Raw genomic sequence first — 25,154 nt, forward strand, 5'->3', positions numbered from 1 at the left:
CGCAGTGCTGCTTCTGCGGTGGTGGGGCGTCCCCAAAGCTCGGGGTAGGGGGCGTGGCCTAAGAGGCGCCTGCGCGGAGGCAGTTGGAGGGAGGCCCGATTCCCCTTTGTTCGACTTCGCCATTTTGCGAGGCAGCGGCAGTGGCGGCGGCAGCGGCGGCTGGAGCCTCTGATTGGGTTTCGGGGTCCGGTACTGGAGCCAATCAGCGCGGGCAGCGAACCGGGGGAGCGAGGCACGGTGAGTGTGAGGAGCCAATATCCAGCGGCCCAGAGCCGGCCCCAGCGCCCCGATTGGCGGGTCTTGCTGACCACTCAGGAGAGGCCCAGGCGCCTGTCGAGCCCCGGGAGTCGAGCTGAGTCTAGCCGAGCGGGGTGACCTGCTGCCCCGGACCAGAGCCTGCGAAGCTCTCCGGGGCACTCCCCACCGAGGCCTGCAGGGGGCCGCCCCGCGAAGGGATGGCGCCCTCGGGAGCAGGCATTTCGGGACCCAGACCCGCGCCGGGTGCCAGGGCCAGTTGGGGATGCGTCGCTGTTCTCCCCGACCCTTTGGCCCAGTTTCTCGGGCCCCAGACCAGGGGGTGTGGGGTTTACCTGCCACAAGGCCCCTACGTTCAGGTATACACCCACTCGGGCCTAGGCAGTTTCCTCCTGGTCTTTCTGGCCTCACAACTTAAACCTGCCCTTGCACTCAACACGCGGCGGCCCCCGGGACGGGAAGTCTTCCCCCCGCGGGGCCCGCGTACCCCTCCCCTCCGTGAGCGGGTCTGTCCTGTCTGCAACCCTCCTAGGTGGGGAAGGAGGACCGGGGAAGACGTGCGCCGTGGCCACCGGGCCCCGCGTGCAGCGCGGAGAGGGGACCGGTCCGCCCCCGCCTCGGCACTCTGCGGGCCCGCCCCCGCCGTCCCTCTGCCGGAGGGGTGGGGGGCGGGGAAGGGGTACGTTAGTGCGCCCCCTCCTCGGACCCCGCTGTGCCCCTCCTCCTAGCGCACTCCCGGGTCTCCGGTCCCGACGGCGTTACCACCCCCTTTTGGCTCGTCATTTCCTCTCTTCCCCGCCCCGATCGCCGGGCAGAACCGCACACCTCCGTCCTGGAGCCCATCCAGGCGGTGTCCCTTCCTTGCCCGGGCTGTAAGCCCCTGTCCGTTCGGTGCCTGGAACCTCGCTCTTAGAAGATTGCGAGCTCTGTGCATTCCTTTCCCCCGAGGCTGCACAATTTGCTTTCATTAGTCTTATCTGTTGTTGCTCATCTCGTGGATTCTGTAGGAATGTACAGTTTCTTTTCCTTTCACCTTTCTGTGTCATTTCGAACATGTCAGACTTCACTCGTTAGCTTGGTTCACAGCCATCTCTTGGTTTGTTTTTTTTCCCAGTATGTTGACGTTTTCTTGGGTATTTATAGAAACTTAACAGTCTTCTGGGGTTTTCATTAGGGTGAGAAGAAATCTCCTTTGACAGCCAAGTATCGAACAGTTAGTATAAACCAGGCGTCCATCTGCTGCGGGGAGAGTGATTAGCGGTCGATGAGAACCTTCCCAGCCTGGTGGAGATTGACAGGTGAACAGGTGATTCATCTGTCAGGGTTAGTGCTGTAACGGGGCCAAGTTCAATTCTGTGATGTGTGAGCTAACGACAGCCTCGGTGGAAGGCCAGCATTGCTACACTTTTAATTGGCCTTGAAGGATAATGGATTTCTTTGGGGAGGAAAGAACGGAAGAGCATTGCTCACAAAGAGAAGAGCATGTGCTGAGGCGCCAAACTTTGCTGTGTGTTCGGGGGAAGAAGAAAGTATAGGGCAGTGGGCATTTGTGACAGTTCAGTAGGTTGGGAAACGCAGTTGGTAAAACCACTTGTATATTTTGCTAAGGGATTTTTCGGAAGCAGTTATTTTGTGGAGATTTCAGAAGAAGTCTAGAAGCACTTTTTTTTTCCCCCCAAGTTTGGAAAAATAAGTTACTGGCCTATGAGATTCTGCTCCACAATAACAACTGACTTTGGAGGGGAGGAAGGGAGATTTTTCTCCTAGGACTTTAAAATTTTTTACTCAGGTGAAGCACAGTACGGCAGTCCTTGTTACATACAGTCAGCCTTTAGTATATGATGCCTATTTTTATAATCACATTTACTGAAGTCATATAACTGGTAAGTTTCAGAAAGCTACTTTAGTGCTTTTTCCACTACTAAAAAATTGGGGACACTTTTGTTTTCATTTTTTGCCATGAATTTTTTATTGTTGAACTCATTTAAAAAATTGATTTGTAAAATATCTGATAGATGGGGCACTGTGATTTAGATTTTTTTTTTAGAACGTTTACATTTGCCTTTGGAGAGGATAAATACCTTGGGACTTAAAAATGGTAGTATGTGTCACTTTAAAACCAGCAAACATTTTTGCTAGACTTCTTTCTAATAGACAGTTATTGTCTGGTCATATTATTGCTAAACCCCTCTAGAAACCCTACTTATTTGTAAAAGAACTTCCTTGCCTGGAATTTTGAGTACAGTAATCTGACCTTTAGCTTCTCTTGACATGTGGCCTTTTAGCCTGCTGTTTTATATGTGGAAATTTTTCTCTTTGTTTTTATGGTATGTCTTCATTTGGAGCACTCCATTTCCTTCCACTTGGTCACGTGTAGATCCTACTTGTGCTTAAGACCAGGTCAGATGCCACATTTTTTTAAAGACTTCATGTCTGTCCCCAATTTCTGTCCTTTAAATTCTTTTGTTTGTTTTTTTCCTTTAGGGATTGCGTACAGATTTTTACTCCTTTACTAAATTTAAAGACTATCTGAAGTTAAAAACATATAGTTTTCCTTTTATTTCTAAAACCTTCAAGACAGTGTTTGACAGGTGGTCCATCATTAGTGGAGATTACGCAAATTCGGAACTGCAATCCAGAAACCTTTTGGATGATGGGGATACCAGATAGCTCTTTGTTCTCTAGTCTTCTATCAAACATAGATCAGGACCTGTTTGTTAAGTTGTGAAGTCAATTTAGTGGACCAATGCTGGTAATTTTTTACAGTAGAATAGAGAATACCACCATTCATCTTAAGTTATACTTACAAAGATCAGTCATGAAACTTTTAGTTACTTTTTTAAAGTATGTTCTAAGTGCATTTGTGATAGAAAATGTGTTTCTTACTGTGAGCTGTCAAAAAGTTTAAAAACTGCTCTTCCAGTCTTTGCCTGGTAGTGATGATCAAATATGATAATTCTGCAGGATTTTTCACTTGTTTATTAAGATTGAGTTTCTGGTTGAGTTAAAATGTGTGTTGGTCCAAAACAAATGGATTTCTAAGTAGTTCGCTGCGTTTCAGGTTCTGTACCTTGAAGTGAGGAGGAAGAGATTTTCTTGCTAACCAGAATAAACATATGTTCTTTCTGTCTTTGAGGAAAAGACATTCAAACTTTGAATTAGGAGCAAGAACTAGACAGACTAAATCCGGCTGACTTAATTCTGTCAGAATGTGGGCAGAAAAGCACTTCAGGAAAGACGATGTCAGTTATATTGCAGTTCTGCTAACTGAAGCCCACAATAATGGGAACATATGGCTTCACAGAAGCTGGTGGCGACCGTTCTTCACCATTGGCAGTCTAAATATCATGCTCCAAGCTGAATCACTCCCTCATTAATATATGACAAGAAATTGCTGTTAAGCTTGAAACCCCTTCTGTTTTGACCCATCAAAGTATAGTGGATTTAAATGTTTTTAAGTTGTAGCATTTGTATTATGAGGATAAACTAGTTAAAAAGAAAACCTGCATGACATTTTATCAATCATTTCTTTGCACTTCCAGTATGATGTAAATTTCTGGAAATTAGGGGTCAAGGGAAAAAATCTCACACAGGAAGGGGACTGAAGGTGGAGTGGGTTTTTAAAATACAGAGGACATTGCTTCCTGATCCTTATTTTATTAATCAACTCTTTTGAGATATAGTTTAGACATAAAGGATAATCATTTTAAGTGTACGTTTTGATGGATTTTGATAAATTTATACACAAATGCAACCACCACCATAATGAAAATATAAAACATTTTATCACCCCAGAAAGTTCCACATGCTCTATCCCAGTCAACTTCCCTCTTCCACCTTTTCCATTTCCAGGAAACTACTGATCTGCCTTCCGTCTCTGGATTACTATTACCATCTCAGGGTTTCATATAAATGAAATCACACTACTCATGACCTTTAATTTTTAATTTTATTAGTTTAGAAACATAAATGCATTGTGTATATTGCAGTTAGAGACAAGATAGAATTTAGGAAAGACCATTCACTTCCCTGGAAAAGCCACTTAATCTGGCTGAAATTCTGGTTTTCTGTTCTGTTTCCAGAATCTCTGAGGAGCCAACTCAGTCAACCAGTTTAGAAGAGACATATAAAAACCAGAAGGCCGATTTGTCCGTATGCAGTGAGAATTAACTGTTAGGTTTATTTGTGTTACTGATCATATCTGCTCCCTGTTGGCTACTGTATATGAATCCAAATTAAAGCTAGATGCGTGTTTGGTGAGCATTCCATTAGAGCAGGGGTGGTGAGATGAAGAACCACATGGCCATATATACTGTCGGGCTCAGTGGCATGGTCACCCTGCCACTCACTCACGGCTCTTACACTCTTTATACTCTGTACCGATTTGTTAGAAGTAATAGACTTGATTGAGTTTTATTAGATTTTCCTCCCAACATTTAGTATAAAATGTATTAGATATAAAGTTGAGTTTTATAATAAACACCTGTGTGCCCGTCATCTAGAATCTGCTCTTAATGTACTGTACTTGCCTTTTTAGAGAGGTATCTGTATATATCTATGTTTAAACTTAACTTCACCCATCAGTGCACTTCTTCCTAAGTATTTGGGCATTCACAAATACTGAGCCACTTAACAATCATGGTGGGTAATTCATCTCATCCACCATGTGTGGATTTGTGGGGAGAGGTACATTGCTTTGCTGCTATGATGTGCAGCTCATGTAATTCAATGTAACTCAAGTGTAACTGTCACTCAAATTTTAGAATTTATGGAGGCCTGGAGAAAAGTTTAGGAGAAGATTTAAAGTTTTTAAATCAAGCCTTTATTCAGGGTTCTCATTATTACTTCAGTTTATTTAATCGTGTCCTTATTTCAAAAAGGAGCTTTCAGCTGTTAAAGTGTATGAGAAGAGTAAATGTGGGCCTTGACTGCATACTTAATGATATTTGTTGCTGTTATTCAGTCGCTAAGTCATTTCCAACTCTGTGACTCCATGAACTGCAGCACGCCAGGCTTTCCTGACCTTCACTATTTTCCTGAGTTTGCTCAGCTCCTGTCCATTGAATCAGTGATGCCATCCAACCATCTCATCGTCTATTGCCACCTCTTGCCCTCAATCTTTCCCAGCATCAGTCTTTTCCAGCGAGTCATTTCTTCATATCAGGTGGCCAGAGTATTGGAGCTTCAGCTTTAGCACCAGTCCTTCCAATGAATATTCAGGGTTGACTTCCTTAAGGATTGACTGTTTGGATCTCCTTGCAGTCCAAGGGACTCTCAAGAGTTTTCTCCAACACCACAGTTCAAAAGCGTCAATTCTTCAGTGTTCAGCCTTCCTTATGGTCCAACTCTCATATCAATACATGACTGCTGGAAAACCCATAACTGACTTATATGGACCTTTGTTGGCAAAGTGATGTCTCTGCTTTTTAATTCACTGTCTCGGTTTGTCATAGCTGTTATTCCCAGGAGCCACTGTCTCAATTTTGTGGCTGCAGTCACCGTCCACAATGATTGTGGAGCCCAAGAAAATGAAACATGACACTGTCTCCACATTTTCCCGGTCTGTTTGCCATGAAGTGATAGGACCAGATGCCATGATCTTCGTGTTTTGAATGTTGAGCTTTAAGCCAGCTTTTTCACTCTCCTCTTTCACCTTCATCAAGAGGCTCTTTAGATCCTATTCACTTTCTGCCATTAAAGTGGTATCATGGGCATATTGGAGATTGTCGATATTTCTCCCGGCAATCTTGATTCCAGCTTGTTCTTCAGCCAGTCAGGCATGTCACATGATATGTACTCTGTATATAAGTTAAAGAAGCAGGGTGACAATACACAGCCTTGACATACTCCTTTCCCAATTTTGAACCAGTCCATTTTTCCATGTCCAGTTCTGTTGCTTCTTGTCCTGCATACAGGTTTCTCAGAAGACAGGTAATGTGGTCTGGTATTCCTGTCTCATTAAGAATATTCCACAGTTGTGATCCAAACAAAGACTCTAGCGTGGTCAGTGAAGCAGATGTAGATTTTTTTTTTTTTTGGTGGGGGGGGGTGGAATGGGGCGGAATTCTCTTGCTTTTTTTTACAAAATTTTTAATGTTTGAAGTAATTGTAGAGACACAGTATCATTGTGATAAAATGATAAAGACAAAAGAATCCTTACTCTTTGGAGGCAGATGCTGAAGTATTTATGGAGCTATGAAGTAATAAGGTGTCTGGGATTTGCTTCAAAATATTGCAGTCCATGGGGTCACGAAGAGTCAGACTCTCAACTTGACGACTGAACAACAGCAATGCAGAGGGAGGGTGGGTGGAAAAATAGATGAGATATATGTGAAATAAGATTGACCATGGGTTGAAGATTGTTGAAGCTGGGTGATTGCTATGGGGAGTAGGTGGAACATTATAGTGTTCTCACTATTTGGGGTATATATTTGAAAATTTTCATTAAAAAAAGTTAAAAGTAACAAAGGGTGGGGTATTATCAGGCATTCAGATTCATGGCTGAGGAAAATGTAGATTCTTTTCAGAGAAAATAATACCCTTGATACGTAAAATTTTTTTCTTTAATCTGCAAATAGCATTTATGCCATTTCTATAATTCCTTTTTATTTATTGCTCTGGATTAAAGCCCAAACTCCTAAACCTTCTCTGTGTCTTTCTGATAAGCAATCTGTTGGACTTCAGATCTGGGTAATTACGAACTAACTAATAAATTCTAAAATTTTAGATTGCATATCACATGTAGTACAAATGTGTTACAAATTAAAAGCACAGTTCTCTAAAGTACATGTGCAGGCCTGAAATCTGTGTTAAATGGGCCTTGTAAGAAAGTGATACTGTAGCTTAATGAGAATTTCTAAGGTGCAAGTGTTGCTCTAGTAGTACTGAAAGGGAAAGTTGCTGATGAGTAATGACTAAGCATTTTTAAATATGTTAAATAGCATTATCAAGATGCTATTTAACATATTAAATGTTAATATGTTAATGCATATTAACGATGGAATATCTCGGAGGCCTTAACTAACACTCTCACTCTACTTTCTTTTCTTCCCTCTCTAATAGGAGTGCATCTGGCAGTCCTCTAGGGTCTCCAGAGTGACGCTGACTGTGGATAGGACTCTGATTTGGAGGGGCCATGGAACAGTATGCAGCAAACAGCAACAGTTCAGCAGAGCAGATTGTTGTACAGGCTGGACAGATTCAGCAGCAGGTATGGAGGTAAAACTGCTTTAAACAAAATGACAGCAATGGAGGTGATGATAACACTTCTCAGTTCTAGATTTGAGAGGCATCGGATCTTCTAGTGGGTCTGGTGATTTGTGCTGAAGTACTTTTTGAAGATTGGATTTATTGATATTTCTCTGATTTTCTCTGTTCAGAAGTCTATCCAGTCCATAACTACTTAGAATTTGATGTCATGGGTTCCCGGTTTAATAAACTGCCCCCTTTTATCTTAGTAGAAATCAAAAATACTTAGTCTGTTTTCAGATGGAGCTTTGAAGGGTGGTTTTGTTTTCCTGGATTAAATTTGGTTGTTTCTCTTATTGATTAAGCCAACTTGTGGTCTGGTAAGGCTTTGGCCTTACCAGATAGACAAACCAAGATAGCTTCTAAGAAATGCAGTATTTAATTTGATCCATCACAGTGTTTATTTTGAAAACTTTTAGTTCAGTATGAGGATAATAGGTATCCACACTTAAGGATAAGCACATATTAGAAAGGATTTCTGCTGCTGCTTTATTCCTAATTCAGATAGGTTGCTTTCTTGAATTTATACACAGATTACATTTTCTGATTATACATACCTGGGTTTGTTTTAGGAAAACTTCTCTTGTTTTTTCTCCCTAGAAGAAAATAAATTGATTGTGCATTGATTTGGGCTGTAGGCCAAAATTGGAAATGTTTTGTTTCCAAAATGGGACCTAGATAATATAGAAAAGTCATTAGTCGGGGGGAGGGAGTAGGTGGGCAGTGGTGGTTTTGATGGTGAGTTGTTCTATCTAATGACCAAAGGAAGGAGCTACTTTTTATTAAAAGAGATTAATTGTCAAAATTCCTTTGCTGGCTTTTCCTTCCACAAAACTACAGCTTCTTTCAGCTGCCTTGATAGAAAGGGAGATTCCACAGAGAACCCTCCATTCATTCATACCAGTGCCCTAGTGAGTGAATTCTTGCTCTGTCTGAAGTTACTACTAGGGGTAATAAAAATTAAGTTGAGTCTATGAATACATTGCTTCTAAGGTAGTCCAACTGAGTAGGAGTAATCCTAGTTTGGGGACATGAGAGCAGTGACCTCATGAAGATGTTTTTGTCTCATAGTGATTGCTTTATTCTTCCTTTCTGGTGATTGCATTCAAGTTCCAGAAGTTCTTCATTGTAGCTTCTAGGCTGCTAAAACCTGATGAACTATTTTGTTCTTGTGAACTCATTTGAGGAAATAAAAAGAACATTAAAATAACTGCATGCAAAAGGATCAAATGCTTAATTTTGGAGGGAAGGACTGCATTAAAAATTTTTTGTTAATAATGTCAGGTACATCGATGTTTTTGAGTCATGGAAGTGTATTTGAGTTCTGCTCTGGAGACAGAAGACTGTAATCTGTAATTTGTAAGACAGAAGTCTGTAATCTGTTACCTTCAACAAAAAGCTTCAGTATAGGGAGTCTCCAGTTTGAAAGTCCTGTGTAGGGTGGGGCTATTGAAAGAAGACCCTTCCTCTCCCACAAGAGGTAAGGTGATCTCATGTCTTGAACTATACATTTCCTTCCTGACACATTTCAAGCTCTTCCTGTTCCTGTTGTCAGCAGCAGGGTGGTGTCACTGCTGTCCAGTTGCAGACTGAGGCCCAGGTGGCATCCGCCTCAGGCCAGCAAGTCCAGACCCTGCAGGTAGTGGTGCTCTCTCTGACTCTCTGTAAGCACTGCATGGACTTCTCTCCTCGTGTCTGGTGCTGTTTGTCGTCGGATCTCACGGAGGAACGGCAAAGCCAGTTGCATGACTTTGATGCTGCTAACTTGTCCTTGAGGCTTATAAGATGCCAGTATCCTAATGTGTTGTGCTAAATCATGTAGTGACGCTGTATCAGTTTTCTGAAAAGTGCCATCTGGCTAGTATGTTTTGGGGGGATACCTGAGAACAAATCAGTGAAGAAATTCTTACAAGTGGCATTAGAACTGATTTAGAGCTCAGATTCTCTAATAAGATTGCATGGTAAATTTTCTTTGTATTACGATAATAGAGAAGAAAATGTATACATCTTACTAGGCTAGATTGTGCATTGTTAAAAGGACAACTCAGATATAAAATAATGATTGCATTTGACAAGATGGATCTAATCACTGAATCTTGTTAATCTCTGCTATCCTCTCACTACTTTTCTTGGGGAAGTCGTGACCTTATTATTGGATCTGCAGAGATTGCCCCATAGCTCTTGGTTGGACAGAAGAGAGATACGCTGTCTGTAAATCTTAGGTATTATAGCCACTGTAAGAATTCCTGCTTAAACAATGCAGTTTCTTAACATTATGTATGACCAAGTTAAATACCTAAATTGGGGTTAAATTTGGGCCAGTTCTATGTAAACAGAAGAAGCAAAACTCTTTTCTGTATTTATTAGGTTACTTTAACTAAAATGACCATATTTTTGAGAACATGGCAAAGTTCAAGTAGCCTGCCTTTTTTCCTCCTCTGAATGGAAATGAGTAGGACCTAGAATGTAGAACTGGCATCTCACTTTACTGTTAGTGCTGCTTAGCAAGCATCCTGCAGTGAACTCCCTTTTGTAGTCATTTCACTTTACCCTTTCAGCCCTACTCCCACGCCTGCCACTCTTAATGTTTGATGATATACAGCCAATTCTAAACATAAATTAAGCTGAAATAAGCTGAGTTTGTAGGTACTCCCAAACTATTCAAATCTCAGAGTTCAGCAGCTTGATACTCATGTTTTTCATGCTTGCTTCATCTTATTGATACATGAAACAGTACTGTCATTAACCACTTGTGGCATGGGAATGTGACATGCTCCTAACTGTATGGCTTCTTGTCTGATGCATGTATCCTTGTGTCATCATATGTTGTAAGAACAGCAGGTTCCTTGGAGTCTCACATGGTTCATCATGTGCATATGTAGCCTGTCAGTGAAGGGAAAAGTGAAGATGATGGATAGCCAGAAAATTACAAAATAATTGCCTTAAAACTTGTTTCCTTCTTATGCAGATTTTAAAGAAATGGAAGCACTTTATGGAGATAATGGAAACCTTTCCTCTAGGGCTCTGATTATTTGTGGAGAACTTTAAATACTTCTTTCAGTTAGTTATGCAATAAATATTTTTAAAAATCTTTCCTAATAGAGCATGTAGAAGCATTAGTATAGCAAAGGGAATTTGATTTGGGATGGGGAAGTGAGGGGAGAAAAGCAGAGGAGAATCAGATTGTAAAGTCTTTAAAAAGTAAAGTGGAATTTGTCAAGGAGCAGTTTAACAAAACACAGAATTTGAATGTTCCTAAAGATTCCAATACGCTCATAGGGGTGGGGAGGGCTTAATATCTAATCTACTAATCTAGGACAGATTGATCTTTTAACTAATTACTGTTATTTGAACACACTTTCACTGACATTGAGAATGATTATTTCAGATATACAAATTTTATTTTGATCTGTTACAAATAGTTCCTCAAAACAAAGATAGAATCTGAAAGTTTTGGATTTTCAGCGATTTTGTTGAACATTTCAATTCACATCTAAAGTGGTTGGGTTTTGACTTTCAGAATGCATTCAGATAGCTAGACATTTTTATATTGGGACTCAAGATGTTACAGCACTTTCAGTGCCCTGGGTTTTAGAATGATCCATTTACTCATTAGAGATTGAAAGTTGAGAGTTTTTTGGTACTGTTGAAAATCTGTATAATTTTCATGCTTTTTAAAGCTAAAAGAACTATGCAGATACTGCAGGGTCCAGTGTGAGCAGTCCCGCCGCAAAAATTGTAAATTGACCAATATATTTCTAGGCATTTATACTAGTAGGCTCCTTAAACAACCACAGGACAAGAATTATCAGTGGTGAGGTAGAGGGTAAAAGGTATGTGTTTCATTTATGCTTGAGAAACTGTAAGGAGGAAGGGTATTCTATATAAGCTTTTGGAGCTGCTTGATACCTCACCTGAAGTCATTGCCAGGTACAGTTTGATTTACTCCTTCCAAATTACTAAGAATTTGCAGTCCAACCACCATCAGCCCTCCCTTTCATTGCCTACTCTCCAGTCTTCACCTGAGACTATTCCTGGATATTGGACTAAAAAGGCAAATAGTCTTGATGATTTGATTAAATACTTCTCATGAGTTTAGCCTATAGTTGATGATAAACACTTTATATCTATTGAGACTTCCCAAAGACTCTGCTTATACCCCATTTTATCTGACTTTTAAGTATTCAGCTTGGCACTTAGTTACAGATACTGTATTTTTGAAGAAGACTGCTTGAGGATGAGGACCTGAAATTATTTTCTTAGTGTCTCTCCTACTTTTTCCTCCTCTAGAAAGACAGCAGAGTAGTTGCAGTGATTGTCTTTAGGTAAAAATCATTTTGTGTCTTATGTTATTTCATTGTTCTTATTTTACTTTATTCTAGGTCCAGGGGCAGCCATTAATGGTACAGGTCAGTGGAGGTCAATTAATCACATCAACTGGCCAACCCATCATGGTCCAGGCTGTTCCTGGTGGACAAGGTCAAACCATCATGCAAGTACCTGTATCTGGGACACAGGGTTTGCAGCAGGTGAGTGGTATTAAAAAACAAAAAAAAAGAATTTTAGAATATCAGGATAGAAGTTTTAAGAAATAAGTTGTTACAAATTGAAAATTGATATTGTATTTAATTGCTTCTTACCTTCCTTTTGCATTTAGTTGCATTTAGTCAGTTTCCCACCTTTGTAGTGTCAGTAATAGAAAGCACAGCCATGGAGAAATAGGACGTTTCTGGTAAGGACTAAGTATTAGACATGATCTTGAATCAATGTAGGTAATATAAAAAGAGAGCTTGCTAAGTCATTTCAGTCAAGTCCAGCTCTGCAACCCTAAGGACTGTAGCCCCCCAGACTCCTCTGTCCATGGGTTTCTCCAGGCATCAGTACTGGGGTGGGTTTGTTACCAAAAGAGTATGGAGGGTCTGGCTGCTCACTACTCAAAAGCCAGTAAACAGGCCAGGTTGCTGGAAGGGACACAGGGAAGTTTGCTTTGTTTCAGATGCTGGCAACCAGGGAGGGGAAGGGTGGTGGACATCTGTCCAAAGTCCGACTTTCTCCCCACCTCCCTGCCAGTGGCAACCAGTGAGGCAAGAGCTTTTATAAACAGGAGGGGTCTACATGCAGGAACAGCACAGTCAGCTCTGACAGTCATCTTCAGATTGCTCTTCAGTGGCCCAACCACCATCATCTTCGTTGTTTTAGGTGTAGTTAATCTTCAGCTCCAGGGTCTGTTTGTTCCCATTTCTTTGTGGCCAATTCTTAGAATTGTGGCAGCTCATATCCTGGTTACAGTCTGGTCATCATGTAGTTAACTTCTCCACCTGGTGTTTTATTGTCTATAAGACAGCTCACAGGATATAGCTCAGAATATTACCTGTAGACCTTGAGAAAGAACAAAAGGTCCTTGACTATGCTTAATGACTACATTACTATTATTAGTCTCCTTTGACTGTTTTCCTTTGTTTCCACATTTCTCACTTCTCTATTTAAACTTACTGTTTGACTCAAGTTTTCCACAGACAACAGGCAGGCAGAGGACATGGTTAGGGGCAAGGACTATAGAGTCTTGTTCCATTTCAGGTTGCCATGCCCTCCTCTAGGGGATCTTCCCAACCCAGGGATCAAACCCACATCTCTTATATCTTCTGCATTGGCAGTCAGGACCTTTACTAGTGCCATCTGGGAAGCACTTACAAAAAGAGTATCTAGTTTAATAAAAGTCATCATCAATGTGTTCTTTGTTGGCTCTTCTGGGCACTGAGGGGGGAAATGTATAGTCTGCTTTGGAGATTGTTGTTTTGGGTCAGAAATATTATCCTTTTCATTTCCTTCCATGTTATTTATAACTTATCTAGCCAAGTGATGAAAATATTTCAGTCTAAGCCTATCACATACACCTCAAGCTATACTTAGAGCAAAATTTATAACCTTGAATATTTTAAAAGAACTGGAAATAAATAATAATTTTTTTTTTTTAGGAAGTTAGGACAAGAAGAAAATGAGCAAAAGATAGGTTAAAATTAATGAAGTAGAAAACAAAAATGTAAAAACTAAGTAAAAGCTGATTCTTTAAACAGACATGTAAAGTAGTTAGGTAAATTCACTGGAAAGACTGATTCAGAAACAGAAAACAAAAGTAAAATTACAGGCATTTTTATCTCATTGGCAGAAATTTAAAACACTGATTATATCCAGTGCTAGAATGGGTGTAAAGAAAATGAAGTACATTATTTTTGTTGATTTTCGAATTGTAAAGTCCTTTTGGAAGGTATCTCGCGCTTGAATATTTAAGCCTTTTGATGTACCTGTCCCACTTAGGAGAATCTATTCTGTAGGAAGAAAATATAAATATGTAGGAAGAAATATACAGAGACATTTATTGCAGCATTATACTAGCAAAAAAAAATTGTAGCCTGAGTGTCTGTTGGTAAAGAATCGATTGAGTACATCATACTGTATTCATATGGTGTATTATGTCCTTGAACTTCCTCGGTGGCTCAGTGGTCAAGAATCTGCCTGCGATGCAGGAGGCACAGTAGACTCGGGTTCGGTCCCTGGGTTGGGAAGATCCCCTGGAGAAGGGAATAGCTATCCACCCCAGTGTTTTTGCCTGGAGAATCTCATGGACAGAGGAGCCTGGTGGGCTACAGTCCATAGGGTCACAAAGAGTCGGATACGACTGAAGTGACTCAGCACACATTATGTCCTTGTTAAAAAGGATGAACTGTTGACTTGGGGGGAAGGGTTAATAATGAAGTATTTTTAGTGAGAAATAATTTACAGAGAAGTATATGCTTAAGTCATATCACCTTTGTATTAATAACTAATAGCCAGATCCCAGTGAGTGTGTGTTTGTATATATATATATGTTAATAAACTTTTTACTAAAATTTTCAATAGCTGCTTATATCTTCTGTGATTTCATTAATATCTTCATTTTTCTGGAGTAATGTAATATGAAGTGAAGTGAAGTTGCTCAGGCATATCTGACTCTTTGTGACCCCATGGACTGTAGCCTACCGGGCTCCTCCATCCATGGGATTTTCCAGGCAAGAGTACTGAAGTGGGGTGCCATTTCCTTCTCCAGAGGATCTTCCCCACTCAGGGATCGAACCCAGGTCTCCCACATTATAGGCAGACTGTCTGAGCCACTAGTTGAAAAAAAATTGAGCCATGCTTGATAACCAAACTTTTAAGTTTTGCATATTCCCTTTTAGTTTTGTGCACACCTCTTGGGCATAGTTGTATACAAGCATATAGTTTTATTGTTGTATTTTTGTTTTACTTCCTTTTATTTTTAAATTCCTTCATAATAGTCATTTTGATGAATCAGAATTTGTAATTTTCACTGTGTACTTAGAGATTTTTTGTGTTTTTTTTGCTTTTTGCTTTTATAGGTAAGGTTACTATAAATGTATTTGAATTTTATAGCTTTATTTTTTTCACTTGAATTTAATCTTAGGGGAATATTTTTGGGAGTGGAGGAATTGGTTGGGCAAAGGGTAAGGTCATTTTTAAGGCTATTAGCATATTTTTGCCAAGATAGAGTTGTAGTCAGGATTAAAAATAGTTTCTACATTTCTCCATGCATAAATGTATGAGTCTTTAAATACACTTCAGCGTGCATGCTTGCCTCAATTTCACACTGCTATTTCATTTCTGTCCTTCCTCTCAGTGCCTCCTCTCCAGTCCCCCCACTTGGCATGCCCTCTTCTCTGTTGAATAGAAACAGTGGAATACAGAGCTAGGAAGACTGTATCAGGAATGCAATGCCCTGAATTCATTTGCAGGTCTGCCATTAGACAGACTTTTTGCTCTCGGCCAAGTTCTTTGATTGTTGGTTTTCTCATTTGAAAAATGCAGTTTATATCAGGTGATTGCTAGTGTTCGTTTCAGCTGTAAATTCTGTGGATTTTGTAGGATTTTTGGCCTTTAAGAGAAGACATTGAAAAGATTATCTTATTCTCCTCACTCCAGGCAGCACTGTTAACTAATCAAACCATCTTGGAAAAATTATTTTCTGTTAATGTTGCATGACATGGCTCTAGGTATGATTCCATAGCCTTCCATAAAACACTTAAAATTTCAATCCATTTTTATTAGAGGTTACTTTAGTGTGTGTTTTTTTGAATAACCATGTCTTTTAGAAGTGTACTTCACCTTTTTTTGAATTGTACCTTCTGTTTTAGAATTCCAGTTAAACCTAGGCTCTCTCCTTAGATTAAGATCCGTGGCGTGATATAGACAATGGAGTAGAGAGCCAAGTAATGGGACTAGAGAGCCAAGAAATAGATGTAGGAGTATTGGAAATTGGTATATAACAAAAATAATATAAAGTTTCAGTGAAGAAATGGTTCAAGAATGGTATCAAAAAGGAAAGTTGATCTCTACCTCATACTATATCAAAAATACTTGCTAGATAGATTACAGATCTAACTATAAAAAAAGCATACTTGGAAACTTATATTCTGTTCATAGGAATATTTTCTTTATGATGTGGGGTAGAGAAGAATTTCTTAAAAACCAAAAAAAAAAAAAACCATAAAATTTTATAACTTAAAAATTTGGTGTATGTCAAAATATATGGTAAAATAAAAGTAGAAGACATAATTTGGAGAAGATATTTTTAACATTTAGTGGGGTTTGTGTCCAGAATACATTTTTTAAAATTCTTTATATGTGTTGATATGAAAGTTACGGTGGAATAGAAAAATGGGCAAAGAATATGAGTAGATAGAAGAGGAAACCCTATTGACCAATAATAGGTATTCCTTGCTATCCAAAATAGGTAGAAATAGATCTAGATAACCAGAGAAATTTCTTGTTTGTTTATTTACCAACATTTTCTAATTTAATTTGTTAAATTTAAGTGTTGACTGCAGAGGTATGTAATATGATAATACCCCTTTCTGTACAAAATCTTTTAAGGATTTTATGTGTGTGTATATTTATAGAATTCCAGCTGGAAAGTTTAAAAGTTACTTAATAATTTTTTTCAATATTTTGTTATAAAAAACATCAGACATAGACACAAGCAAAGAGAATGATACGGTGAATCCTCATCACCCATTTTAACACACAAACTAGTATTTTACTGTTTAAATCTATTTTCATCTATTTTCCCTGACTCAAGGATTATTTTGAATATATACATTACCATTTCATCTATCAAAAGTACTTCAGGGTGTATTTTTAAGTGAATAAGCTTTTAGAAATATATTCCCAATGCCAGCAATATCATCTTTAATATCATCCAGTATCCAGACAGTGATCAAAATTCCCCAGTTTCATAAATGGAAAACAAGCTCTCTCTAATTCATAAGAGAGCAGAACAGGACTTGTGTTTTTTTTCCTCTCCAGAGCAATTCCTGCCTTCTAGATGAATTTGAGTAACTAACACTCCAGGACCAATGGAGACCAGTGTCAGCAGGGCACTAATCTTGGTGTTCTCTTCTGCAGATACAGTTGGTCCCACCGGGACAGATCCAGATCCAGGGTGGGCAGGCCGTGCAAGTGCAGGGCCAGCAGGGCCAGACCCAGCAGATCATCATCCAGCAGCCCCAGACAGCCGTCACTGCTGGCCAGACGCAGGTAACTCCACTGTTTCTCCACGGCATCAACAGAGGAGCACAGCTGCTTTGGGAAGGTCAGACAACTGGGTAGAGTATTTCACATGTAGTAGAAATGGGGAAGAAAACTATCACAAAAATGCCTTTTTCTTAAAAAGCACTGCGTGGTCCTTTTTTCTTGTGGTGTCTTTGGAATTATTAAATTGTGTCATGATTTGTTTCCTCCAGACACAGCAGCAGATTGCTGTCCAGGGGCAGCAAGTGGCACAGACTGCTGAAGGGCAAACCATCGTCTATCAGCCAGTTAATGCAGATGGCACCATTCTCCAGCAAGGTACGAATGCCCCGCATTTCTGTTGGACTTTTGGGGGCATCCTGTTCATCTTGAGCAAATGACTGCTTTAGAAATTTTGTGGTGACCTCTATACAACGTACTTTTAAAACAACAACAAAAATGATTTCCTTTAAGTGTCCGTTGATTGTTAGTTCCTTGTCACCAATATGTGACCAGTGTTGACTCCATCTGTAGGAGAAAACTACAGTAGCTGTTAAAGGCAGCCACTATGACCCTAGGGATTATATAAGATTTTTATTCTTTCTAATAACTGTTCTCTAAATGGAAGATTAGAAATACGGAGTTTCTTTCGTGGTAGAGAATATATCACTGCTGCTTTTTTTGTTTTTCCCCCTGGCCACTTCATTATTAATTTATTCCAGAAGACTTATATGACCACTGTATATGTAGCACATTACTGAAAACAGTTTTCTTCTCAAAGACACTCTAGTCTAGTAAGCGAGACATGAATGTGACCAAATAAATGCCGTGCAGAACCCTTGTTAGTGGTATGTCTTCTGTGACTGCAGGTTTGACTTGGGATTAAAATTTGGCAGTAGACAAAATCCAGTGAGTGCAGGCAGTGTGCTCTCCTATGACCAGAGAGAGCCAGAACAGGGATCGCTCAGAGAATGATGCACACATCCTCAAGTGCTGCTGTTGAAGTCTGGGGGCTTGGCATGCCTGGTTTAATTTAAGATTTAGTCCTGTAGCTGTCTGACTCATTGTCAGTTCAGAGTAAACAGTTTTTTAAAAATCTGCATCCTGAAGCAGGTCATTTATAAAAGAACAGTGGCTATAGCTGAAGTCAGACTGACTTACAGAAAGGGAAGCCTCCAAAATATTTGGTCACCCATTGAAAACTTTTTCAACTCTGTATGAGTAGTTTTATCAGAACTAGAACCTATATAGTTACTAACATCTCTAAACTTGTGATTACTTGGATTATATACAGCAAGCAAGGCAGAGAATGGAAGAGTGCCTTTTCTCCCCTTGTGCTAAAAGCCCATGTTTTTCCAGGATTAATACATGTGTGCCAGATAGAAGAGGGACTAACTTTGTTCCCTTCTTTCTGTATACCTGTTTTTTTGTTTGTTTGTTTTATGTTTTATTTTCTTAAAGTTACAGTCCCTGTTTCAGGCATGATCACCATCCCCGCAGCCAGTCTGGCAGGAGCACAGATTGTTCAGACGGGAGCCAACACCAACACAACCAGCAGCGGCCAGGGGACGGTCACTGTGACGCTGCCAGTGGCAGGCAACGTGGTCAATTCAGGCGGGATGGTCATGGTAAGAAAACTGCTTTTTCATTTCATTGTCTATAGTTTATTTTTCCACGTATCTTTGTCTTTGAAAATTTCTTCAGCTGGTATTTTAAAATCTCTCATGAAGCTCTTGTATAATCCTGACCTCTTAAGACTGAGATTCTTAAGACACAGTGGTCTACTTTTACAATAAACATTACAGTAAACCATAACTCATTCTGTGCACCTACTGTGTGCCAGAGACTGTTCTACGTGCTAGAGATACAGCAGAAGAAAAGCAGATGTAAACATTCACTTTTCTGAAATCTTATTCATAAGTGAAATGAAGAGAGTTATAGACTGCTAATCTTTGGGAAGTAGAAAATATACGGCCCAAAGTGGGTGAAACAACGTTCAGAATTAGAAAGGTGTAGTCAATGGAGAAGGCAGTGGCACCCCACTCCAGTACTCTTGCCTGGAAAATCCCATGGACGGAGGAGCCTGGTGGGCTGCAGTCCATGGGGTCGCTAAGAGTTGGACACGACTGAGCGACTTCACTTTGACTTTTCACTTTCATGCATTGGAGAACGAAATGGCAACCCACTCCAGTGTTCTTGCCTGGAGAATCCCAGGGATGGGGGAGCCTGGTGGGCTGCTGTCTATGGGGTCACACAGAGTCGGACACGACTGAAGCGACTTAGCAGCAGTCAATAGAGAAACCAAAAAAAAGGTATGATGTAAATATATTGGGAAGAGGGGAAGGAGAGTTGACTGTAAACTCATATGTCAAAATAGTGTGTCAGTGAACAGTACCTAAAATGGGTAAGCTAAGAAAGAACAAGTATTAGAAACCTACACACAAGTGGAGGAGTCCACTAGAAGAAACCATGTAACCATTTAAAGTTGTTGTTATTGGGAAGGTAGTGGAACCGGATTTGTTCCGGAAAATGTGGGTTGAATTGTATAGTAAGTTAACAATTATGTAACTAAACGCTGCTAGCATCACTGGGTGGATTTGAACCTACCTTCCTTTGTGTTCCCTTGTGCTCTTTTACTGCCTGTGATTACTGTTCATGACCATTAGATGGCAGCAGACATTCTTAGAAAATGGAGCTGTGCGTGAACAAAAACCTGGACAGGGTTATATTGTTTCTCAGTGTGGGTCCTTGGCCCCCTATTACAGAATCATCTGGAACATTTGTTTAAAATGCAGGCCTTAAGTGTAAATGTTCTCCAGGAATCTGCATTCAACAAGTACCCTATAAAGGTACTCATCATAGCATTCAGAAGAACAGGGACCAAGAAATTGTTTCTCATGTCCATACTTCATGTTACTACTTAATAAGCTCTGATTTTGCTCTTCACACAGATGGTACCTGGTGCTGGCTCTGTGCCTGCAATCCAGAGAATCCCTCTCCCTGGGGCGGAGATGCTTGAAGAAGAGCCTCTCTATGTCAATGCCAAACAGTACCACCGTATACTTAAGAGGAGACAAGCTCGGGCTAAATTAGAAGCAGAAGGGAAAATTCCAAAGGAAAGAAGGGTATGTATAACACTGGGACGGATACAGGATGAGAACAGCAGGGTTCTACTTTTGAAATAACCTTTTATGTGGTTAGTTTCCTGGAGTACCTTCCAGACTTTGACATAAGATAGCTGTTACCTTTTGTAATGGTACTTATTATTGCTATATGGAGCTGCAACTATAACATTTAAAAAATAACTACAACATAAATAGCATTTTATTGTTGTTGTTGTTTTTAATCTTCCGTAAAGTCCAGATGTGGACTTTCTGTCCTGGTGGCTCAGACAGTAAAGAATCCGCCTCCAGTACAGGAGACCCAGGTTTGACCTCTGGGTTGGGAAGATCCCCTGGAGAAGGAAAAAGTGGTTACCCACTCCAGTATTCTTGCGTGGAGAATTCCATAGACTGAGGAGCCTGGTGGGCTACAGTCTGTGAGGTTGCAAAGAGTTAGACATGACTGAGTGACCAACACAAAGTGCAGAGACTGTTGTCCTGGGCTGTGGCAACCCTCAGGAGCATTCCCCTCCCATCTTACTGTGTTGATTGCTTAGTGTGCTGTCCGTAGTCCAAGATGACCACTGGGCTCTAGCCAAGGAGCAAAAGGAATAAGGAGACTTTCTTTCAGGGAAACATTCAAAAAGTTCCATAATCACATTAGCCAAAATTTAATTACATGGCCACACTTAACCTGAAAATAAGGCTAGGAAATGCCGTCTCTTTAATGAGACTGTACCAGCTAAAATTTGGTTTGTTACTGAAGCAAAAGGGAGGATATGTATTGGGGGGTAGGTGGTGATCACTGCTATATCTTTGGGGAATCTGTATTTAGTTATTACTCATTTGGCATTTACATTCTTGTGATAGTTACGATTAGCTGCTGTTTGTGTTTTCTCCAAGATTTCTCCATAATACAAGGTCATAATTGCCCCTGGTGGCTTTGATCACAGCCATTCTAAACTTTTGAGCATTGGAGAGCTCTGCTGCTTTTAGCTAGTAACTTGGTTTTTCTTGTTTTAGAAATACTTGCATGAGTCTCGGCACCGTCATGCCATGGCACGGAAGCGTGGTGAAGGCGGACGATTTTTCTCTCCGAAAGAAAAAGATAGTCCTCATATGCAGGTAAGAGGATTTATACCTTTTATTCTTAGCTTTGTTGCCTTGACTCTTCTTGGGTGGAAGCCTTCACAGTGTCCTCTTGCTATTTTCACACTAGGATCTAACCAGTCTGTAAACTAGATGCAATATTGTGTATCTTAAAGTCCCTTTGTTTTTAAAAGAACTAAGGTCTTTGATCCAGTGGCCTTTTTCCTCTGTCTTTTCCAGTTACTACTATTAATTCCTTCTTGAAATTCTCACTTTTTTTGATTTTCAGAGAACAAGTTTATTCCCTAGTGTAGTAGTAGCAGCAGCTAACACTTAACTGCTGTGTGCCAGCCATTATGTTAAGCACTTTCATAAGCATTTTATCGTTGAATCTTTACAACAGCCTTGACCCCCATGAGGTAAGAATTATAGTTTCTGTTTTACATTTGAATCTGAGGTTTAGAGGGGTTAAGTCATTTGCCTACAGTAAAATAGCTAATAAAATGGTACAACTGAAATTCATACCTAGGCTGTGTAATTCCAGAACTTAGTCTATAGCCATACTGGTTCTTACATCTAATTTCACTGATTGTATCTTATTGGCATTTCTAGTCAGTGTGTCCAAAGTAGAACTCTTGGTTTTTATTTTATTTTTAAACCTAAACCAGACATTCCTCTCAATAAGTCGCACGTCCCTTCACCCAATTATTAAAGCTAGAGTTGTCCACTTTTGAAGTCCTCTTGGTTTTAACTCTGTTCTCTGAATCAGCTTACTTTTTCCCTCCCAACTGCGGTCAGGCTAGTCTAACCCTCTCTGCTTCAGTGAAGGCAACAGCTGTCTGGTCTCCCTTCTTCCCCTCTGGTGCCCCCTCTAGTTCACTCTCCACATCTTAGTGTATGTATCACATCACATCACCAGCCTGCTGCCTTGCACGCCTGCCCTTTTCCATTTGCACGTACTGAAATCCAAAGTGCTTACCATGGCCAGCCCGGCCCTCCCTGTAGGACCTAGCTCCCGCCCACCTTTGGCTTTATTTCCTCCTGCTTCTCGGTCTTCATGCTCTTGCTCTACTGTTCAAGAACCTCTGTCTTTAAAATAGCTTGTCTGTAAAGCTTTTCATGCCATCCTTTTGCATGACTGTCTCCATATCTTTTACGTCTTGGTTTCAATCTGAGGCTGTATCCAGAGGTCTCTTCTACTCCATTATTTTCTCACATCTTCCTTTTGAGTGTAGTAATAATCATTTTATTTGTGTAACTGTGCAGTGGTTGTCTACTCTAGACTATAAGCTGTGTAGAGAGTCAAGAATTGTTGTTCCCCATTGTATTTAGCATAATACCCATTCAAGAATGAGCACCAGTAAAGTTTTGTTGACTAGGCTCCTCCCATTATTCTGTTCCTCCCATACAGAAGCTTTATTCTGAAGACCCATCACATTCCAGCTTTACTGTTGTCCAGTCCGTCTTTATAAGATAGTGCTTTTTTAATCTCAGTGCTTAGTGCATGGTGAGAACTCAGTAAATGTTGGTTATTGGTCTTCCTCTTTGATCAAGACTCAGCCTTTTGTCCTACCACCCCTAGAAATGTTTCAGCTTTTTCTTGGATCATGCCAGTTGAGGCTTCAGAGCCTCGGTGTGGAGGAACTGAAGGTGGTTGTTATGTAGTGGGTTTTTGTGTACATGGTAGCACTGCATGGCTTGCAGGATCTTAGTTCCCCGACCAGGGAGTGAATGTAAGCCACAGCAGTGAAAGCACCAGACCCACCACTGGACTGCCAGTGAACTCCCAAGGACTGATCTTCGTCTTGACGGTGCAGGTTTTTTGTAAAGGGCAGGCAGCAGGCAGACTTTAGTGGAAAGAAGATTAAGTCGGAGCCAAGAGATTTGAGAATTAATTCTTGCTGGGCTTGTCACTAACTTTTTGATTCTAGTCCAGGCTTCAGATTTATCTGCAAAATGAGTAGATTAAAGTAAATAAAATCCAATGTCCTTTCCAGCCCTGCCAAGGGCTCAGTATTTAAATAATAAAAATATACAATATCACTTGGTTTCTCTAGGTCTTTTAGCCACCTAGGGATCCTTAATCCTTAAGTGTGTAGAGCACAGCACAGGTGTTAAAAAAGTGAGATACTCTTCAACTCTGGAGTGTTCTGTCATGGAGTGCCAGGCCAGACTTGAAATCTTTTTCTAAGAATAAGTATGCAGACATAGTGTTTGTGTACTTCCCCTTGGTGATAAGTAGTGAGAGCCATGAATTCCCAGTTGCTTTTGCAAAGGACTTTTTTACTGTGCTTTCTTTTGTAGGATCCAAATCAAGCCGATGAAGAAGCTATGACACAGATCATCCGAGTGTCCTAACCCCAGGCCATGTGATGGAGCTGATCAAGGCCATATTCCTCACAGTTTCCCACTGTTCCAGGGAAAATGATCAACTCGCCGATGGGACACTGACGATCACATTCTGCCCTTTTCTACAGGACAGAAACCACTTAGTTTTTAGTAAGTGGCTCAGTATTATAATTGCAAGGATGTCTGGCAAACTGAAGTTGCAAGCCTTGTCTCACCCTTTCAGTCAGGACTTATCTCAGACTGTTGCTGACATTGACATTTCATGGATTGGGATGATGCAAGGGACTCATGCCAGCCCAGCAGCACACACACAGCACTTGTGTTGACTGGTGACGCCAGCCAGCCATCTGAGCAGAGGAGAGCAACCTTCTCAACCTAACTGCAACTGGGGAAGCTGCAGCCCATTACTTCCCACAGATTCTGAACAGTACCCATCCCTCTAATGGGGGATCTCAGGCTGACTGATGGACCTTTTCTATTCAGAGATGGTTTCCAGGCAAGGAAGCTCCATCTCATGATATGGAAACAATAAATTCTGAGATAATTCATCTAATCTGTGGTAATAATAAGAATCTCTTCTACCCAGATGATAGATTGGGATTTTTGGACTCCCGCCAAGAAAAAGCTAACTCTGGGGATAGATTGATAAAAGATTCAAGCACTAAAAACATAAATTGCTGGATCTCTTAGCTTTCACAAGGTGTGGTCTACTTGTCTGTCTGGTGACAGGTCATATCGACCATAGTTCTTGCTGAGGCTACTTGTAAGATGATTTTGAGGGTGCTGGACCTTGAAACTGCCTTTCCTTAGTAGAAAACAAAATTATACAACTTCTGTGCTGAAGTACTGAGGACATGTACAGTAACTCCAAAACAGCAAAACTAGAGATTTTCAATCATAGGCTTTGTGACAGCATTTGGGGAATAGAAAGGTTCGTATGTGTTTCAGTCCAGAAGGACAAAGAGTAGTATATATCCCTTGTGATGTCATATAGCATGATTCGCCAGTGGATGGATGCCTGGGATGGATCATTATAATGAAGAGAAGAATTTATGCTATAACCTTTTAACAAGCATGGAAAGGGAAGTCTGAGATTTGACCCTTGACAACTTCTGGAAAGCACTGTTCAGTCAAGCTAGCTGGGACATAATCCAGGTTGCCTGCTAGAGTGTGAGGTGGATGTTGGCTTCACTCCTGCTGTGCTTTGTGCTGGCCCAAGAGAGTGAACATTCTCATTCTTCCCGTGGCAGCTGATTCTTTGGTACCAGTTTCCGTTCGTTTCCCCTTTTCTCCATAGGTCTTGTGCAGAAAGGCTTTCACTTTGCATCCATGTTCTGGGGGTAAAGTACAGATTGGAGATAGAGATTCCTGCAGGGTCAGGAGCAGGGCTGAAGTCCCCAAAGTAGGCTGTGCCTCAGAAAAAAAAAATGTTTCTTTTCTAGATGTGGAACCCTGGGAGAACTAAGGTGATTTCAGAAGAGTTTTTGGGTTTTGTTTTTTTTGTTTTTTGGTTTTTTTTTTTAGAAACAAGGAAAACTTTGTAATTCTTTC

At 40.6% G+C, this 25,154-nt stretch overlaps 1 protein-coding gene across 9 annotated transcripts; it reads left to right on the forward strand.

Annotated features, from left to right (window-relative positions):
* The first annotated feature begins 148 nt into the window (after positions 1-148).
* Positions 149-24,156, forward strand: NFYA (nuclear transcription factor Y subunit alpha). Of its 9 annotated transcripts, XM_061398108.1 has the most exons (11): positions 529-614; positions 6,171-6,258; positions 7,318-7,465; positions 9,059-9,145; positions 11,886-12,032; positions 16,960-17,091; positions 17,298-17,403; positions 18,526-18,692; positions 20,016-20,189; positions 21,189-21,290; positions 23,559-24,156. In XM_061398108.1, exons 3-11 carry the CDS (start codon positions 7,391-7,393, stop codon positions 23,610-23,612), a joined length of 1,044 nt encoding a protein of 347 aa, XP_061254092.1. In that variant the 5' UTR covers positions 529-614; positions 6,171-6,258; positions 7,318-7,390; the 3' UTR covers positions 23,613-24,156. The 9 variants fall into 9 exon arrangements, with proteins under 9 accessions (XP_061254090.1, XP_061254096.1, XP_061254095.1 ...); XM_061398106.1 differs by lacking the exons at positions 529-614; positions 6,171-6,258 and adding an exon at positions 149-237; XM_061398112.1 differs by lacking the exons at positions 529-614; positions 6,171-6,258 and adding an exon at positions 149-237 and having other exon boundaries at positions 18,544-18,692.
* The last annotated feature ends 998 nt before the right edge of the window (positions 24,157-25,154 follow it).

This window comes from Bos javanicus, chromosome 23 (genome assembly GCF_032452875.1).
Source record: "Bos javanicus breed banteng chromosome 23, ARS-OSU_banteng_1.0, whole genome shotgun sequence".
NCBI classification, from domain to species: Eukaryota; Metazoa; Chordata; class Mammalia; order Artiodactyla; family Bovidae; genus Bos; species Bos javanicus.